At 44.6% G+C, this 21,301-nt stretch overlaps 1 protein-coding gene across 2 annotated transcripts in view; it reads right to left on the bottom strand.

Annotated features, from left to right (window-relative positions):
- Window positions 1-21,301, bottom strand: part of AP2A1 (adaptor related protein complex 2 subunit alpha 1) — an 891,085-nt gene that overhangs the window by 161,510 nt on the left and 708,274 nt on the right. Inside the window, exon 16 of one of the 2 annotated variants that reach the window (XM_069605316.1) lies at window positions 3,501-3,575. The exons of the other annotated variant lie outside the window; for it this stretch is intronic. Within the exon in view, the coding sequence (XP_069461417.1) occupies window positions 3,501-3,575 (75 nt within the window). The remainder of the gene's footprint in view (window positions 1-3,500; window positions 3,576-21,301) is intronic. 2 annotated transcript variants of the gene reach the window in all.

The following is a 21,301-nucleotide window of genomic DNA, read 5'->3' as shown; positions in this document are numbered from 1 at the left end:
CTGACAAAGGCCTCATAATCCGCGTAGCTGCGGACCGTGCTTGCATCGCCGGATCCAGAAGCAGGTGCCCCTTCAGTGCCAGGACTCTGAAGACACTCTGTGTCAAACCAATCAGAGAATCTTCATCCAATGATAGCCGGAAAGCACCCCGATTTAATCTTTCCCAACTTGGAAGCTCCAGGGGCCGTGTTGTCGCCTTCCTGCAACCACACCACCAAACTCGCTTCACCGGTCCTTCTTCCATGGTTTGCTCCTCTCAGGAAGTGACTCTTAATGCAAATCACAAACAATCGTTCTTACGTGGGGTCTCCTTTTCATGACCCCACCCTCAGAAGCCAAGGATTATATGGGAACATCGATGACTGACGCCGACCCAATCCTGTTTTCACTTCAACTCCTGCAAGCCTAACCTCTGACTTGGAAATCACTGAATCAAGAATAATTATTCTTTCCAAGAGTCTTGCAGTTCCTCCTACACCGGTTACTTATTACTGAATCTCTCGATAGCTGCTAAACAATGTACACAGCAACTGCATTTGGAAACCACCAATCCCTTTTAGAAGAAATGCTTTTAAGGTCTCAGGGTATTGCTCTTCTGACTCTTGAGCGCTGCGGACAAGTACTCCTTGGAGAATCTTCGCACAAAGGTAACTATTTTCCTGCTACAGACTTGCCCCTATTTTCACTACTACTCCCTCTGGGTCTCTAATTGAACTTGCCAGCCTAGATAGAAAGTCCTTACCTACCACTTACTGCCTTTTCCGTTCAAGGTGGAACTGTCCATTGAACTAGAAAAAACTCTTCTTAAAACTGTTTCTGCTTACTTGATACATAGTGGCATCTTCTGTTTTACAAAGCTACTTACCTGTGAGTGTACTGCTTTTTCTCTGCCTTTTCTTATATAAAGATATTTGTACAAAATTACGGTGTGCGGACATTCTCGTGCTTTACTTGGCATTAATGAAAAGTGTGTACTGTACTTCAGAACCACCCACCTCCACTTCTTGGGAGTTAGGCCTGACTGCTCTGTTTCGAATCCCACTTGGAGAGACAGGTAAACTTGAGCCAATCACTAGCAGTACCCAAGTCAGGAAGACCCGAAAGACACTGACAATAGGGTTTAAGAAAAATCTCCCGAACAATCATACACACACAAACAAATGAATAACACTTAGGATTTGTAATTATGCCTCATATCCTAATTTAATGAATAAATAAGCGCTCAAGTGAATCCAGTAATCTGGAATATCTCCTTTCTTCAGGTCAAGATATTGCTGCAGATTATAGTTAAGTAATAACGTTCAGAGAGTCTTTAGGAGTGTCTTCAGGGCTCATCTCACTCTCTAGGGTCAACCATGAAGTCAATGGTTAACCGGGACCTTCCAGTACAAAGTCTGACAGTTTGTACCGTATACTTGTATAAGTCAATGAGGAGTTCACCTCTTTTAGAAACAATGGTAGAGATGGACCTGCCTTTTATTGGCTAAGCTGGTCCTGATGCTGTGCATTCCCAATAGTAAGAACAGGATTCAATATGAAAGATTGGGCGTAATGTCTTTTCTTTGGGGTCACAGTGCTGCCTTTCTGAAGACCATTCCAGGGCTGGGAACCTAGCAGTTTAGGTATTCTCAGATATTTCTGACCACTTATATACAATTCTCAGGTCTTCTTAGGGGCAGGCATTAGCAGCGGCTGTTCCAGTGATCATCGGGTCTGTTGGCAACAAAGATGGTCTTCAATTAAGAAGGACTGCTGAGGAGCCTATGGTGATGCCAGTGTGACAAAGGGGAGCAGAAATGTTGGAGCAGAGCTAGGCTTCAGCTGTCCTGTTCAATACAGGTGCACCTCCTATGCTAGTGAAGCAGACTGTATCCAGCGGAGTCTGTACAGGTAAGTGAGGGACTCAGAGTCCCAATGTCACATTTGAGTTACTGGTTGTGCTTCGTTCTTTGCGATTCTTTGTCTTGGGCGAGACCTGGTTTTGTCAGTTGTCGGCACACTCAGTGTCTCGTGCTTCTGCCTTTTAGCACAGACAAGCAATTTGACTTTTGTGCGAGGGAATTCCTGAATTCTTGTGACTTAGCTGTTCCCATGGCCTTAACGGAAGGCATTTCTAGTTACTCATGACTGCTGTAAAAGTCTGGGTTCTGCAAACACCAGACAGAACTTTGCAATCAGAACAGTTTCTGGAAAAGGCCAGCAAGCCTATCTTCCCCAGTGCTTATGTTTGACATACTTGGGTTAAATAAGAAGGTTGGAGGTAAGAGAATACGGAGCTCACAATCAGAGGGTGGCATATATTTAAACTTTTGGCTGCCACCAAATTAGTGGACCAGTCTCTTTCAAATTTCACAGATGTAAGGAAAGATTTTTCTTTTTACAACTTTCCTTCCATTGACTTCAATAGGTCCTCTTCCTTTTTGCCTATTTCTTGGAGCTGTTCTTGAATTTGTGTTACGTAAGGCGTTTTAGCTTTACTTGCCTGCTTGGCAGCACTTGTCACAAAGGCTGCCAGTGTAGGGGCACTGTGTACAACGTTCATGTTTTCTTATGGCTCCTTTTTGATGTACCTGGACAGGCTGGTGGCAGTCAACCAAGTATTACTTCTTTTTCTGTGCACTACCAGTCATCATTTTTTTCTTACCGCATAATGCGGATATGTGTCCCATACACTCAAAATAGCTGCTCCATGTAGTTTTGGTCCTGTCCTTTCACAAGCTTGCTTTTTGGGCGACTTCCTGGTGCCTTATGTCAGAAAAAACCATTTAATGGCAAATACTTTGACAGGGTTCAGCTTGGACTCCTGTGCAAAGTATTCTGTGTAACAGAATTCGCTAAAAACTGGAATTTAAAATTTTAAATTGTCTTTATTAACTTTCCTTTTTTATTTCTTCCTGCATCCTAAATGAGTTTTTGCACTTAGCAGGGTATCGTTTAGGCACAGTACTTCACTTTACAGCACTCACTCTACTTGATTCTGTTTTTTTGTTCATGTTGGTATTCTTTAATGCCATTTAATAATTTTCCAAGACCAAAAATGTAGGAAAAATGTATAATAATAAAATAAAAGATTATTAAAAGTCTGGTTGTGTAGAAGTATAATTGTATGGTTTCCATGCATTGATGTCCATAGGCCAAGATCTTATCAAATAGAACACACTTTATGGATAAAACAGATTAAATCAATTATAGTCATCCAAAGTCAACAACAAGATACCCTGATACCACTGTATCAGATGTTTGACTGTTAGCAGGGGATAAGTGCTTAAAAATAAAAGCAATCAAAGAAAATTAAATAAATTCAGACCAAGGAAAACACAGAGCAATAAAGGTGACATTACTGTGCTGTTCACCAGTGTGATGGGTAGCTAGAAAGGATAATTAGGCAAGGATTTCCAGTGTACTCGGACATTGTATTCTACTGAACCAAATTAGGGATGTGCTCTGAATTACACTAAAGCATTGGCCAGAAAGGCTTTTGCAGTTTCCACAGTTCTTACTTGTTTAGCAGATCATCAGCCTCAGCAATAGGTAAAGCAGACTCCTCGGAGACAGAAGCGGCAGCCGCACCAGAGCTAAGAGAGGAGAATTCGGCAAACAGACATGGAGGAAGCAAGAAGGGCGCAACGGGAGTCCAGGAAAAAGGGAACAAGACAAAAAAACATAAGATGAACATGTGAGCCAGCGCTTATTAACAGTGGCAGTATTTGTCCACAGAAGATCAGGCATGCAATAACCCTGGAAATACTAGAAAGAGACAGACTGGTGGTATATGCAGGGTGCAGGTAGCTATCGACAGGGTTACTAGTGTTGCATTGCAACACAGTTAGCCCCATTTGATTCCCCCATTTCTGGGAGCACAATTCCTCCCTAAACAAACCGATCACTCGTAACAGAAAAGCAGTGTGCAGATTATCAGCGCCTGTGAGCAGTACAGGAAGCAAGGATTCTAATGATGGCAACAGATCATTTTTTCTGTGGTTTATTCCCAGAGCACATGTATCTCGGTTAATGTCTAATGGAGGACACATCAAAGCAGCTTAAGAAACACAAACACAAAGCAGAGATCCGAAAAGAGGCTAAGGTCAGTTTAACGGGCGAAAGAAAATGGAGTAGTACTTGTTTTTATAAAAATAAAAATGGAAATAATCACTGAGAAATAGGGCCAGGAGCCCTGATTTAGGCACATTGGACCATGATAAGAGAGAATGTGTGTCTGTCTGATGTCGGGGCAAGTGTTCTTCACATTTTGTATGCCTGTTACCGTACAGACACCCCAGTCCTGTAAAATGAGAAGAAAACATTAATTACCTATATAGTAGCTAGTACTCGCCTTGTCCAAACCCAATTTCATTTACATTGTGTGGTAATAATGCCACCATGTGTGCATGACAACTGTTACAAATGATGCGACAAGGAATTATAGTTAACGTAGGTTATTGGGGCTGTATGGATTGTTTAAAGCGTACATGACACTTCATACTTTCTGCTCTTCTTCCTGGACTGGTCCCCATATGCTCCTTCTTCTTAGTCTACCTCCTGGGTTTGTACCCAGGTGACCCTTCTACTTTTCCTGATTCAGCGTCTACATCTTTTCTTTCTCTGCCTTATCCTTGAGTGGTTTTCTCTTTCTCCATCATCAGCGTTAGGTTGCAACTTTTTTGCAACTTTCCCCTGGGCGTCTCTCTTAATGGGAACTTCTGCAATGCCATTAATGCACATGTACAACAATAAAGGCAACTAGGTGTATCCAGCATTTCACATGCTTGACCTCTGCCTCTCTCTCAAGCTTCCCCTACCCACCTGCCTTGCTTTCTCCTAAGGGTTCTCTCTGTACCTCTCTCTCTTTCCATCCTAAAACAGTTCAAGACCTTGCTCTACCACCTTGATGCAATATAACAATCTTATACCCAAGTCCTGCTCTGACATCTCCCCTTCTATTTGTAGTGTTACTGCAAGGAGCTCACAAAGGAATGTGTGAGTATAACTAGAAGTGATTGCAGGGGTTGTTTGTATTGTATGCCTCTGGAATCCACATCACCAGAGGTTGCCTGGGAGAAGGCCTGCAAATGTTTGTGTGTAGTGGCCAGCACTGATCAGCTGGCAACCACATGTTTAAATGGCGTAGGTGTATATGATTGGTGGTTAGGGTTACCCACTACCATATGGTTTGGCATTAAAGTCGATATGAGCACCAGGGATTTGTCCATTGACAGGATCTTATCCCGAAGCATCCAGCGGGACAAATGACTTAAGAATGATTGTGAAAGCTCTGCACCAGCACCTTTTGGGACTCTGAAAATCAGACACCAAAGCCCCTGACCAGAAAGAACTGTGTATGGTGATCTTTTCCTGTGAATCATTTGGGACAACTGGATCCATTCTTCAAGAGGCATTTTTGTGACTCCACAACTCTCAGGACGTTCATGTGCTGCTTGACCTCTGAAACTGCACACAGCACCCTTCTGACGTCCTGTCATGGCTGCTACCTCTGTTCAACTCTTTGTTTGAAGATTCTTCTCTGTAGCGGGACCCTATTACTGTTGGACTTTCTTTGAACCACAAACTGTGTCTCCCTTGATGAGATGCAACAGTGCTGTACATTCGTTCTGGGAGTGCTGACTCGCTGCTGGTTCACTGCCTGCAATTATTCAGGTGGTCTCTCTGACCTCAGGTGAGCATCCAGGTCGGTTCGACTCAGGCCTGGGTCTTCTGTTGCAGACCTTGCTCCACGCACTATCAAACCACGGCAGCCAGGCTGCTTCCCCAAGAGTTCCACTCTGCAGGCTCATCTCTGGAAAATCTCCTGCTGCCTTTCTTCATCTGGATCACCTCCTGGGATCCTCTGACTCAACTGTGGGGTGTTTGTTCCAATGTATAGGGCTCCTGTGGTGAGCCAGCCCATTAAGAACAAAAGCGCAACCTGACCTGTTGGCAACACCATTCACCTGTGCAGGCTCTCTTTCAAGGATTTGGGGAGTGAAATTATTCAGCTCAGCTGCCTCTGCTGACTCCTCTGACCCATCTTGGGCCTTCTTTGGGTCCAAACTGTTATCAGAGCCCTGTGTGCAAACCGTTTATATACTTCAAAAGGATAACATAGGCCCATTGTTTCCTACAGGCCATAACCTTAACAGAGATGGGGGGGTAATTATGTTTCTAAGGCCTGCGTGTCTTTGAAAAATCCACTTAAATGCCTATGAATTGGGTGGATACTCTTTGGTTCAGGGAACATTTTTTACTGTTTACTTACCTGTATATTATGTAGTTCAATACAATGCAGAACTTTATTGTAGAGAATATAATTGTATAGCAATATTATGTGGGCATTAACTTATTGGTTAATAATCAAAAGTGTGTATTGCACCTTTAAACCAGTTTACTCCTTCTGGAGGGCTGCCGTTACTACTCTGGACATTGATGGAGAGTCAGGAATACAAAGGAAAACCCCCTGTAAGCCAGACATAGTGATATATCTAGGCCCTAAAACTAGAGCCTAAGAAAAATCTGCTTAAAACACCATTTGCTACTCATTCATATCCCCTAAGGAAATGCTAATCAGTATATTAAACTGGGATGGATGATCGGTCATTGTGAACAGAAGGTCCTTCACTCTAAAGGTACAGGCATTAGAACAAAAGCAGATTTCCCACACACTTCCACACCCTTCACCATTCTGAATGATCAGTCAGGACAAATATAAAAAAAACAACAATAGGATGGAGACAGCATAGGCCAGAATGAACATGACTGTGCCCACGGGGTGGCTGTTTCAGCACTGTTAGCTAAAGGGAAGTGCTGGCATAAATTATGAGGGACAGCCCAAGTGAGTATTACATAGCACTCTAATGGACAGAAGCAAGAAAAATGTGATGGGTGATCCTTTCCTGTTGATGTGTTTTCTTTGACTTTGCAGCTTGGTTACGGATCCTCAACTTTTGTATTACTTCAGATAGTTTGATCTTGTTTCCAGAACATCAGAGGCTAGGGACTCACCAATCTGCATGCAAGCCCCACTCTGACATATGTAATAAGCCTCTTCCAGCTGATTGACTCACTCGAACATGGCTGCCATGCAGTGCCTGATCGATTCGTTTCTGTTTTACCATTATCTTTTCTGCTGCATGTCTGCCAACTACACTTCAATAAAGGTAAAGCGCCACAAGAACTCACTTCTAAGCACCAATGGCCATATCACTGGAGGCGTTTAGGGTCCAGCAGATCCCCATGGGTATTCATCTGTCAGGCGTCAGCCACAGATCATGGACGTCTCTGTTCTCTGCCACACTCATGTTCATCCAGGATGGGGCCATCACTGATTATGGACCTCAGAAGGTGAGCAACCACAGCCCACCGCTCACATATATTAGCCTCTGTACAAGCTGAGGCATCCGCACTGTCGCAACGACAATGCTCCTTGTGCCACAACTCTGGATAGGCCTCCCATCGACTCGGCTATTGCTCTCTCCAGGGGCACCAGATGTTAAAGCACCTGGCAACAGGTACACCATGACCTGCGATTGTCATTCCCCATGGGATTCGGGCAGTTGCATGACTCTGAAATGCCATCTGCAGCGGATATCCATTGAGCCCCCGAAGCAAGTTAAAACTATGTATCCATTTTGGCTGGGCTCTCGAGCACCGCCTCGCGTAACTGTTTAAAAGGCAAAGTGTTTGTGTTCTATTAGCAAAACACTTCCAGTAGTATATATAGAATTACAAAGTATATTGATGTCTTGAGAAAATAGATTGTGGAGGGTCAAGATTCAATTGTCCCCTCTAGTGATCTACCTTCCTCATCAGCAGAATCTGATGCTTCCAGTAGTGATGTAGAACCACCAGTTACACGTCAGAATTTTATTTAGAAGAGATGCAGTTTCTTGCTAAGGAATGCTAATGTTAAAGGACATTCATACCGTGCACTATCACCACCGGAGTGGTCCCTGGCGTTCTGGCGGAACTGAAAGGTAAGAGGCTATGCTGGGTTAGTAGGGAATAGCGGGAAAAGGTAGAGCGAGAGTTGTGATGTCCTATTGACAGCTTCAGTTCGGTTAACACCGTTAGCTGAGCATGGATGTGATTTAAGGATCATAGACTACCATGTGCCGTTGTGCCGGATTATGTGTGGTTTGTTTTATTGTTGTGGTGTAGTGAAGTGCATGCAGATTGCTGTGCAAGGATGTGGTTGTGTTTGTTTAGCGTTTGAGAGGTGTATGCAGAGTTTAGGTTTTAGCGTTTTGGTTAGTGGGTTTACTTTGTTGCTTCGGACATCTGTGTTAGGTGTCTCTGCCCGTGCTGTCTGCTGGGGCGTTCCGTGGTGGGTCATTCTCTGTGTTCTGCGCATACTGGTTGCATGTCTCTGTAAATGTTTAGTGGTATCTGGGCGGGAGAGTTGCGACGCCTCACCTTACCCATGGGTCGGTATCTGTATGGTTGTGGGTTTGCTCTTAAGTCGTCAAAGGGGTGTGCCTACTATCGCCTCCCTGAGCTCCTAGTGCGGGGTTCCTCTCCCTCCGGATTGCATGCGTTCCCTATCCTACCGGGGTGCTAGAGGCATGTATCACCAAGGACGTTAGTTATCACTACAGAGCTCTAAAAGGTTGGCAGCCACATTTTAATGAGATTGGATATTTTGGTACTCGAAGTGGGCTCAAAAAGGTGAAACAACCCACAGAAGCATTAACCTCTCACCTGGGGCACATTCTGGCTAAGTTATTATCTGTCCACCAAGACTATTTGGAGTGTTGTGGAGTTGTGCAGGCCTGGCCTCCTGTGCCTGGACTGCTCTGGTCCTTCCATCTCAACAGGAATACTTCCTCCAGTGCCTGCCTTCACGGCCGTGGTGCGGCCTGACTCCCTTGCAAACTTTTCTTCCTCGTGCTTCCCCCTCAGCTGCTGGCCATGCCATCCCGCTGGTCCTCCCGGCTCCTCCACCTCCAGAAGCATTAACATCTCCTCTGGGGCAAAGTCCGGGAAGGTCTTAGCTGTCTGCAGATGTCCGCAGTTGGCAGCAGCACATTCTGCTTTTCTACACTATGTTCTTTCCTGTATTTTTGTGCTGCTTTACCTCCATCTTTGGTCTTGACTTAAGTCAACCCCTGCGCCTTCCCTCAATCCCAGAAATGTTTCAATAAGAAACAAAAGACAAGGATAGGAGGAAGAGGCAAATGCATAAAATCAAGGCAATCCAAAGAGATTGACACCCTACGGCACACGGGGAAGAAAGTCTGTTTTAGGGGTTTCTTTTTTTTTACTTCCGGGGTTCTTCCTCCAGTGTTTTAAAAAATGTTAAGAATCTGTGTTCCCATTTGGTTCCTTCATAAAATCACGGATAACTGTTATTCCAGGGTAAACGCACAAATACTCATTTATTGTTGGGGAGCTGCTAGGATGACAATGTGTTGCGTTTTAAAATGCTCCGTTGTACTATGGTGAACTGGCATCTATTGGAATTTTTCATGTTTTCCCCTACAAAACCGATATAAACTGCATGGCTTTTTTACCCAATTTGTCCAAAATATACACTAGAAAACACATCATTTCAACCCACTATTTACATGCATTATCTCTTCTAGTTTTCCTCTTTGTATGCCCTTCCCTTTTCTTCTCCTCAATGATTATTATTTAAAGATGCTTCATTTTAACATATTTTAGTGAATTTGACTTAACTCATTTGTGTGCATTTTCGGTGAGAAAGACTTGCATTGAATTTGGTTGTATTTATTTTGGTTGTCTTTAGATGATTTTCCCTGAATTGAATGGGGAGAAATGAGTTGTATACAGTTCTGCAGGTCTTAAAATGCTGTGCTTTGAAAGACAGCACAGAGCGTTTTGGGTGGTTTGTGAAATGAGATACTGTCATGGATAAACAATAAATGCCACAATATGCCACAGGCTAACCACCACTTCTTTAAAAGAAATACCACATTCCCACAAGAGGCATACGTGCATGCAGAGGGAACATAAAATTTCTGTTGCCGCCAAACTGCATGCCTCTTATTAGCCCATCTGAATGTTATGCTATGCAATGTTTTTACAGCGCGCACACTTTTCAGTCTTCAATTAGTTCATAAATTGAGTAATTGAGGTAACCCAATCACAGTAAACTCCCCACCCCATTAACCATCTCTGATGAGATGGCAAATTACAGGCCAGTGGCATCGATCACGGCTTGGAAAACGGGAGGAAGCAGTGTGTTTTTAACCCTTCCTCACAGAAAAAGGGTGTGGGTTGATGCTTCTCGTTGCCACTGGAGATCGTGGTCTTCCTTCATTTCGCGGGTCGGATTTCGGCAGTGAAAACAAATGATATGCAGTTAAGGCAGCTGCACACTAACAGTGTCTAGTCCAGCAGTTTCGAGCCAGCCGTCTACTGAGCTTTGCTCTTGATTAGTCACTGTCTTTTCAATGAGACACGAGTGTGTGCATTGAAAGCCAGTATCCCTTTTGCAGTTACCCCTTAAAGAACAGCTTCCAATTCGTTATGCCATGCGTGTCATTTTCTGCAAGCTCTGGCTTTTCACTCAAAAGCTATTTGCATTTTAAAATGTTATTTCCCCCATTATAAGAATGCACCTACAAGTACCTGCGTGAAGCCTGAGATTGGTATAGCAATATAAAAGAAAAATCGACCACAAGGTGCAATAGTGGTCATAATAAGTCAGACTATAGTAATGTCAGTACAAATAGATAAGCACAACCAGGGCTTGGAGGACAGCTCATAGGCAATGTGTCTGTCTTGGAAACAAGACAATGCAGAACTACAGCGGTTCGAATCCCACTTCTGCACTCAGACACTGGGCGGCAATTAATAAACTACATATGATATCAGTGTTTATCGGAGTCCACCGAGGAATATAAAAACAATCACTGGGTCAATTACTGGATTTTTTCGGTATTCCCTGAATACCGGAAACCCTATTTATACACAGACTTGTTTGGACCAATTTATGCAAAAGCTTAAATTTACTAAATATTTGTTGGTCAATCGGCCCAAAGAAACTCAAAAACCCATGCGTACTGGTAAGACTAATTTGGAAATATCCGACTACTTTGTTGGATATGGCTGATTTGGCAGAAATACCTAGTGAGGATGACAGGAATGATTTCACAGATTTTTGATCAATATTAATTGGTCTAAAAGTACTAGTATTAAACCTAAATTGAAATATAATCCTCCTATATCTATAGGCTGTCTGGAGTCATTTCAGGACATAGTTATTAATTATTTGAAAAAAACAGCGTAATTTTGACTTCACTCCTAGGTGTTTAATCATTCGGCAGAAACAAATCTTGCCTGAACTTACACACCTAACCGATTTGATTATAAAGCCATCTGATAAGGGCTCAAACATGGTCGTTTTAAATCATTCAGACTATGTTCTGTAAGCCAATAGACAACTAAGATTGTTCGTGCTATTCAAAATTGGTTTCAGATCCATACCCTACTATATTTAATGAATTGTCCGAACTCATTCAGAAGTAGTGGAATCGTGGCATTTTGGAGGATATTGCAAAATGTCTTCTTCCTCCAATGCCAATGATTCCGACCATATATTTCTTACCGAAGGTGCATGAGTTATTATTGCGACCTCCAGGCAGGCCTATTGTCACGCTACGTGGTTCATTACTTAAACATTTGGCTCAGTTTGTGGATGAAAATATTAAGCCCCTTGTTTCAACTTTACCTACCTATTTAAGAGACACTATGGACTTTCTCATACATATTACCGAAATCCCTTTGGAACCTGGAATGATTTTGGCTACTTTAGATGTGGTTTCATTGTATACTTCCAGTAATCATGATTTGGGGTTGTCACCATGCAAGTTATTTTTGGGCACTAGATCTTTGAACTATCTTAGTCACTCTGAAAGAATTTTGGATATGCTTTCATTTTGTTTGACCAACAATGTATTTTTGTGTAATGGTTCTTTCTACCACCAGGTGAGGGGGACTGCAGCGGGGGCAACTTTTGTCCCATCGTATGCCAACTTCACCATGGGTTGGTGGGAAAGGAATATAGTTTGGGCCCCTGAAAATATGTGATTTGCTGAGAAAATATTCTGTTGACTGAGGCTTATTGATGACCTTTTTATGATTTGGAAAGGTGATGAAAAAGAGTGGTTTGAGTTTCTACACATATACCAATAAGCTTACCTTGCACCTCACTGAAACTCATAGTTTTTTTATTAAGTACATTTGGTTAAAATAACCTTTCACACTACATATAAAAATTCAACATAAAAGAAGCAAAAATAATACACCTTAACTTCGTTCATACAGTCAGTTCAATAATAATTATAAAAATTGTAATCTCATTAAAACAGCATTACCTATCACAATAATCTAGTTTTCACAATGTTCCAAATATGGAGCATCCCTGAGGTTACAACAAGCGATTCTGCCCCATATAACACGCTCCAGAAAGAATTGGTCATGTTCAACATTTCTGAATTTGGCATATCCTTTATCATACAAACAGCAAAGCGTAGGACATTGCGTTCGGATAAGTCGTGCAGTCTCTACAACTTCCCTGCAAATTCTACATAGTCTCATCTCTCTAGGCATTCCTGCCCAGGCACTGGTGTAGCCCAAGACTGGCAAAATATCTAACCTTAGAGAAAGAATAAAATGGACCAGACCAGGAGAACGCAGCTTAATAAGATAACTCAGAGGTGTGTCCCCAAACTGGCCTTGATGAGAGTATTGCACATATCTGGGTCGTAGCGCCAATTCGTCTAAGGAAGATATTCAGCCATAATGACAAGTTTTCTCCACAATTTTGGCAAGATGGAATTTGACCTCAGACAGCGGTACTTCACTCACACCAATATCCGATAATTGTTCCAGGACTGTTTCGTTTTCCTAAACCAGACCCTTTTAGAAACCTTTCGAGTGTGTCCCACTGTAAGGTTCAAGAGGCTTGGCTTTCGTGGGCCTTTAAAGGTGATCTTTGCCCACAACCTACACACAGCAACCTTCCAGAGAGATTTCAGGGACTGTAAACCAAGTTCAAGGCTTACTGCCTGAACAGGTAAACCACTAGGTAATCCCAGCAGTGAGCATAATATTTTTGCCTCCAAGCGCGTCAACCAGCCCACTGAGCTCTCCGGGAGCACCTCCAATGCGTACATTATACCTGGTGTGATGGAGTGCTTGTACACATTGATATTGGCCTCGATAGATCCCTCCAATCTGTTCACAATCCTCCTGAGGATGAGCCATTTGATCCAAGCTTTAGAGGAAACAATCTCTTCCACATCAGTCTGTTCCCTAGAGGCCCTAACAGTCATGCCCAGGTACTTGTATTCGGTTACCTGACCCAGCACCAAGCCATCCATTTTCCAGACAAAGGACGGAGCCCCGTAAGCTCTCTTCCCAATCATCATGATTTTTGTCTTTCCGACATTTATCTTCAGCTCATTTTCCTTCGCATATCTATTTAATGCATCCAATGAGCGCTGAAGTCCCATTGGCATACAGTCGAAAATGATAGTCATCAGCATATGTAAGGCAGTAAATAGCCTCACTGCCAAACCTGGGGGGATGATTGTTCACAATTCTTAGGGATGGTTCGAAATTAGCCACATATAGATTGTAAAGGATGGGGGCGAGCACACAGCCCTGCTTCAATTCTCTATTTCTATATTGGTATAAATTCATAGTACCGCGAAAATAGTGTTTCGCGATGTGGAGGTAAGTATTACTCCAAATGGAGTGAATACAGCAGTCCATCGTAAACCTACTGGTTGTAATACTCCACTTGAGGGAAGCAGCAGCCATCCTGCTGCATGTATCAAACATTTTGAGTTACTCACTGTATGACTAACGTACTCTTAGTCCTTAGTCCCCTTTCCTCCATACTGCATTGGCGTCCCTTCCAAGGGACGGGAGACAGAACCCTTTTCACCAGAAGAAACCCTTTTCCCCTTTAAATTTAGAGACACGCAGGGGTGCGGCCCTGGGAGCATGCGCTGCCCTGACTCTGCCCTCCGGTGCCACACCTCAGTCCCCATAGATGCGTCGACAATAGATTAACATTTTATTAGGGGCTAGGTTGGTGGGACGTACGGAGGAAAGGGGACTAAGAGTATGTTAGTCACTACGGTGAGTAACTTATAATAACTCTTACGTCCCGTCCCCTTTACTCTATACGGCATGGGCGATTACAACAGAGTGTAGTCTTTGGAGAGGAGACCATTCTTAAGCAAACAGGTTTTTAAGAACCGCCTGTCCAAAAGCTGCGTCTGCTCTAGAACCGGCATCCAAATAGTAGTGCTTGCAGAAAGCCGAAGGGGTGGCCCATGAGGCTGCCCTGCTTATGACTTGCCAGGGGACATGCCGCTGGAAAGCGATGGCCGTTGCTGTCATGATGCCTACCTCCAAGGAGCCAGACCAGGCCCAGCTACCCCAGAGGCAGACATCATGTCCCCGAGGGAAGTCTCAGCAGCCCCAAATAGGGGCCCTTTGGACTCAGTCCTGGCGCCTTTGGCCCCAGGCTCATATTGGACAACAGTCCTGGCGCCATAGGCGCCAGGCTCATAAAAGATGACTTTGTGTAGAAAGGTGCTTGGTGTAAACTTACCTGATGCAGACCATGCTGCAACATCCAGGCCATCTAGAGGCCTGAATGGGACTACTTTATCTTTGGGGACTACTTAACCACACGGGTGTGGCCGGAGGAAGAATACATACCTGAGAGGAAGGATACATACCTGGAACTACTTTGAAGGCTATTTAAGCCACGCCCAAGCAGCAACTCACGCTTCGCGCTGTTCTGCATCTAGCAGCTGGACGCTCACCGTGTCTGCTCCTGCATCCTGACTTCTGCCACGCCCGCCAGCATCCTGGAACACCTGCAAAGGGAGAAGAGAAGAGAATAGAAGAAAGAAGAGTCCTTACCTGCTAAATCCGCATCCCGGAGACATTTCGCCGACGATCCTGAAAAGGAAGACATTCATTTTAAAAGCACATTGCATCGATCGCTGCAGCGCCGCATTCCACTCACCTTTACTGGGCGCCTCCATGTTCATCAGCGACCATCTGGATCCGCAGCCACATTTCAGCGCCTAGGGAGAAAAAGACAAGAACAAAGGTGAGCTAGGGAAGAGAATAAGAAAACCTTAATTTTCCATCATAAGACTTATCTGTTGGGTCATTCCCACTTCATTTCGGGTCGGTGCCGCATCCTGGCATTTCCGGACCCCGGCCCCTAAGGGGAAAAAAGAGACATCAGCGTTAGTGAGCGAATGCTAAGACATTACCTGAACGCTCATTAAAGACTTACCTGATATCTACTGGAACTGCACCTCTCACTTCGGGTCGGTTCCATATCTCCGGCATTTCTGAACCCCGACCCCGATGGGGAAAAAAGACACAAGGATTAGTGCATTAATGCAAGGACACTAAAGGAACCTCTCATCAAACAACTCACCTGAGTTTCCTTCGTCGGTGCCATTGCTCATCTCGGAAACTTTGTTCTGCACCTGAAATAGAGACAACGGACAATTATTATTTCGAGCTCATACTTATAAACAGAATTCTCACAGTATTTTACCGGGAAGGTCGAGCAAACTTGAACTCTCTACAATCCAAGATCCAGTGAAGTAACTGGATTGCAACGCGCCCCTGCATCAGAAGCGGGATGGAGAGCTCGTCCTTTCAGACCCTAAGGTGAGACTTCACGGGGAATCGCAGAAGGGTTTCGTGGAGTGTGAGAAGGGAGTGGGAGGCTTACACATTATCCCGCAGATAGTTAATACTCCCTTTTCACACACAGAAGGATATTTCTGCGAGCCAGACAAGCCAGATTTGAGGGTCCGGTCCTGTCCATCTCCCGAGTCCTGCGCTTCACCATAGAAGAGGCAACAGCACTCCAAACCAGGCCTGCGCCTCCGTGGGAGTCAGGTGAGCGTAACAGAGCGCGAAGCCTACCTACAATTTCCCACCCGGGCGCTATGGAAACTGCTGAGACAGACCAGCTGGCCCAGCTTTTGGGGGAATTACGGCAGAAGTACACTCCGCCCGTCAGGAGACTAACGCTCTCAAAAGAGAACTGATCCTATCTAAGGAAAGAACTGATGACCTGGCCAAACGGTTGTTGCAAGGTCAGGCAGGACAAACTCCTTTACCTAGTTCCGGGGGTAATCCCACTTCTATGATTTCGAATAACCCGTACAAATCAATCTACCTGGAAACATGCCTTTGGCCCCGTCTGAACGTTTTGCTGGGGACCCCAAGAAATATGCCGTTTTTATGAACCAATGTCGCTTACACTTCCTATGCAGACCCGGGGCCTTCCCTAATGACCAGACCAAGGTAGCTTTTGTATTATCTTATCTCAGCGGCAGTGCTGCCGATTGGTCAGTTCCTTTGGTAAATCAAGATGACCCAATTCTCCAGGATTTTCAAGGTTTCCAGCCAAGCATGGAAGGATTATTCGCTCGACACTCTCAGGGACAGGCCCTAGACAACGAACTGCTTTCCTTACGACAAGGTAACCAGGATCTCTTATCTTACATCGCCACCTTTAATAGGTTGGTTGTGGAAACTGGGTGGCCAGAGAATAAAAGGATCACATTATTTAATCGAGGTCTGCGCGGAGAACTTAAAGACGTGCTAGCCCAAATAGTAAATCCACCCCAAGTCTGCGCGGAGTACATAGACCTTGTGGTCCAACTTGATCACAGACTTCAGAATAGAAAAGCAGATCGATCCAAGTTTGAAACCAGAGTGTTGATCAAAACTCACGCTAACCCCAAGAGTACCGACGTTTCAGAACCTATGCAAACCGGTGGAGTTAAAGGACCGTTAACGCAAAAGGAATGGGAGAGAAGGCGGCAAAAGCAATTATGTCTCTATTGTGGGGCTTCTGGTCACTTTCTACGAGACTGTCCGGTAAAATCACCTAAGAAGGTGGTTGGAGCCACTGACAACAATTTAACAGAACCTGATTCGGGAAACGACCAAGCCCGACAAGTGTAGAGGTCCGCTTGCCGAGCTTGAAAACAAACTCTTTTACCTCGCATTTCATCATGCCAATGGTCCTCGTGGATCCGAAACAGCCTCGGCGGTTGCATGCTATAAAGGCATACATCGACAGTGGAGCTATTGGAAACTATGTAGATCGTGAATTGGCCTCCAGGATTAATCTCCCTCTCCGTCCGAAAACTAACAAGGATGCCATTACTACAGTTGATGGAACCGAAATAGCCTCAGGGCCGATAACTCATTCCACTACAGAAGTGACACTAGTGGGTCAGGATGGACATCGGGAAGACATTGTGTTTGACATAATCAAGGCCCCGCAGTTTCAAGTAATTCTAGGAATTCCTTGGTTAGAAACACATAATCCTCGAATAGACTGGCGAGCAAAGAGAATAACCTTTCTTGATTGTGAACAAACTTGTTATCCACGAAATCCAAATATGGGCCTGGCCTCAGTAACTTCCGCCACTATACAACTACCGGCTGAGTACCAAGAATTCCAAGACGTTTTCCAAAAAGAACAGGCCAACACGTTACCTCCCCACCGGTCGTACGATTGTCAAATCGATCTGGTACCCAAAGCTCAACCGCCTTGTAGTAGGATTTATGCTCTTACTGAACCTGAGAACCTTCACTTGCGTCAGTATTTAGATCAGTACCTTGCCAATGGTTTTTTTCGCCCGTCAAAGTCTCCTGTTTCCTCAGCTCTGTTCTTCGTGCCGAAAAAAGAAGGCGACCTTAGAACATGTATTGACTACCGCGCCCTAAATCAAATAACAATTAAGAATCGTTATCCTCTGCCTCTGATCCCTGAACTTCTCGACCAGGTAAAAGATGCTTGTATGTACACCAAGTTAGATCTCCGGGGAGCTTATCACCTGGTGCGTATAAAAGAAGGCGACGAATGGAAGACTGCATTCCGCACCAAATATGGGCTCTTTGAATATCAGGTGATGCCCTTTGGATTGTGCAACGCACCTGCCGCCTTTCAATACTTTATGAATGATGTTCTTTGGGAACTTATCGATGTTTGTGTCATCGTATATATCGACGACATTCTGGTGTACTCCTCTTCGGAATCCGATCACAGAGAACATGTCAGGGCAGTTCTTGAAAAATTGCGCCAGCACAAACTGTTTGCAAAACTCGAAAAATGCGTTTTTCATACCACAGAAGTCGAGTTTCTCGGATTCATCCTGACACCTAAAGGAGTCCGAATCGACTCGCGAAAGGTGGACGCCATCCTCAAATGGCCATCTCCTAGCTCTGTGAAGGGGGTTCAGAGCATGCTTGGTTTTGCCAATTTTTATCGAAGATTCATCCCGGAATTTTCTCGAGTGGTCCAACCCATCAGAGCTCTCTTACGGAAGAATAAACGCTTCGAATGGACTCATGAGGCAGAACAGGCCTTTCAAGACCTAAAGACTAAATTCACCTCCGCACCTGTGTTGAAGCATCCACGTCCAGATCTCCCTTACATTGTTGAAACCGACGCATCCAGCTTAGCCATGGGAGCTGTCCTGTCTCAAAGGGATCCAATAACTAACCAACTACACCCTGTAGCCTTTTGGTCCAGAAAATTCTCGGCTCCTGAAATTAATTACGCAATCACCGACAAGGAGTTACTAGCTATTAAGTCCGCCTTCAAAGCTTGGCGTCATTACATCCTCGGCGCAAGACACACCATCACAGTGATTACAGATCACAGAAATGTGCAATATTTAAAGACGGCCAAAGCCCAATCATCATGTCAACTCCGGTGGGCCTTATTCTTTGCGGAATTTGATTTTGTAATCACATATCGCCCTGGTTGCAAGAATGGCAAAGCGGACGCTTTATCTCGGATTGGGATGGAAGAAACAAATTCGAGCTTAGAACCAGTACCAATTATACCTGAACAGAGAATTTTGGGTTTGACCTCTTTACAAACTATTGAGGACGTTCAAATTCGAGTTAAACAACTATTAGACTCCACAGCCTTATAAAAATGGAGCCAAAAGGGGTCACACTTTTCCGTTAATAACGATTTACCGTACTTCCAGGGGCGATTATTTCTGCCTAACAAAGAACTGCAAGAACTCGTTATTGCCCATCATCATGATACATTAATGGAAGGACATCCTGGTATCGCTAAAACTGAGGAAAAGATCAAACGACAATTCTGGTGGCCATCCTGGAGAAAAGACATAAAATCTTTTGTGATGTCTTGCGGAGTTTGCGCCCAAAATAAAGGTCAAAAGAAAAGACCAGCCGGTCTTCTACAACCTTTGGATATTCCACCGGCACCTTGGCACACCTTGTCGATGGACTTTATTACCGACCTGCCTCCTTGCTATGGATACAACACTATCTTGGTGATTGTGGATCTCTTCTCCAAAATGGCCCATTTTATCCCTTTAAAAGGGCTACCCTCAGCCTCCATCTTGGCCAAGGAATTTCTGGAGAACATAGTTCGTATGCATGGTTTTCCATCCATATTAGTCTCAGATCGAGGAAGCCAGTTTATTTCCCATTTTTGGAGGAAATGTTGTCAACTGGCACACATTGATGTACAACTATCCACCAGTCACCATCCCCAGACCGATGGCCAAACCGAGAGAACTAACCAAACCCTTGAACAATATCTTCGGTGTATGTTGCACCAATCTGAAAGCAATTGGAAAGACATTCTTTGGATCGCAGAATATGCATATAACAATTCTGTACATTCTGGAACAGGACAAACCCCTTTTTACACCTTGTATGGTCATCATCCTCGAACCTCAGACCTGGACCCTCCTCAAAACCTGGAAATGCCTGCGGTAGATCATTTGCATTCCACGATAACCCGAGCTTTCAAAGAAGCTACGACACATCTTCAGCAAGCCAAGAGAAAGTACAAAGAAAATGCTGATTTACATCGAAGTGAAGCACCTCCGTACCAAATAGGGGACCAGGTGTGGCTAGCAACTAGACATTTACTTCTCAAAGGACTGCAGACTTTCAACCCCCGATACATAGGACCCTATCCCATCAAAGCTATAATCAACCCGGTGGCCTTTAAACACGATCTACCAGCAAACATGCAAATTCATCCCGTTTTTCACGCCTCACTGTTGAAACCGGTGCAACCAGGAACCAGACTGATCAAACCACCAGAACCAATTCAGATTGATGGGAAATTAGAATTTGAGGTTAAAGACATATTGGACTCCAAGGTGTTAAAGTCAAAACTCTTCTATCTAGTTGATTGGAAGGGGTATGGACCTCAGGAGAGATCTTGGGAACCAAGCGACCATGTACACGCGCCGCAATTAATACAAAAATTCCACTGAAAATTCCCAAAAAAGCCAAAACCCCCCGGAGAGAACAACCTTGGGAGGGGGTACTGTCATGATGCCTACCTTCAAGGAGCCAGACCAGGCCCAGCTACCCCAGAGGCAAACATGTCCCAGAGGGAAGTCTCAGCAGCCCCAAATAGGGGCCCTTTGGACTCAGTCCTGGCGCCTTTGGCCCCAGGCTCATATTGGACAACAGTCCTGGCGCATAGGCGCCAGGCTCATAAAAGATGACTTTGTGTAGAAAGGTGCTTGGTGTAAACTTACCTGATGCAGACCATGCTGCAACATCCAGGCCATCTAGAGGCCTGAATGGGACTACTTTATCTTTGGGGACTACTTAACCACACAGGTGTGGCCGGAGGAAGAATACATACCTCAGAGGAAGGATACATACCTGGAACTACTTTGAAGGCTATTTAAGCCACGCCCAAGCAGCAACTCACGCTTCGCGTTGTTCTGCATCTAGCAGCTGGATGCTCACCGTGTCTGCTCCTGCATCCTGACTTCTGCCACGCCCCCCAGCATCCTGGAACACCTGCAAAGGGAGAAGAGAAGAAAGAAGAGTCCTTACCTGCTAAATCCGCATCCCGGAGACATTTCGCCGACGATCCTGAAAAGGAAGACATTCATTTTAAAAGCACATCGCATCGATCGCTGCAGCGCCGCATTCCACTCACCTTTACTGGGCGCCTCCATGTTCATCAGCGACCATCTGGATCCGCAGCCACATTTCAGCGCCTAGGGAGAAAAAGACAAGAACAAAGGTAAGCTAGGGAAGAGAACAAGAAAACCTTAATTTTCCATCATAAGACTTACCTGGTTGGGTCATTCCCACTTCATTTCGGGTCGGTGCCGCATCCTGGCATTTCCGGACCCCGGCCCCTAAGGGGAAAAAAGAGACATCAGCGTTAGTGAGCGAATGCTAAGACATTACCTGAACGCTCATTAAAGACTTACCTCATATCTACTGGAACTGCACCTCTCACTTCGGGTTG

Source organism: Ambystoma mexicanum, chromosome 1p, assembly GCF_040938575.1.
Source record: "Ambystoma mexicanum isolate Mex_15411 chromosome 1p, UKY_AmexF1_1, whole genome shotgun sequence".
Classification (NCBI taxonomy): domain Eukaryota; kingdom Metazoa; phylum Chordata; class Amphibia; order Caudata; family Ambystomatidae; genus Ambystoma; species Ambystoma mexicanum.
Note: the sequence above shows the minus strand (reverse complement) of the source record. Positions and strands in the feature narration are given on the sequence as shown.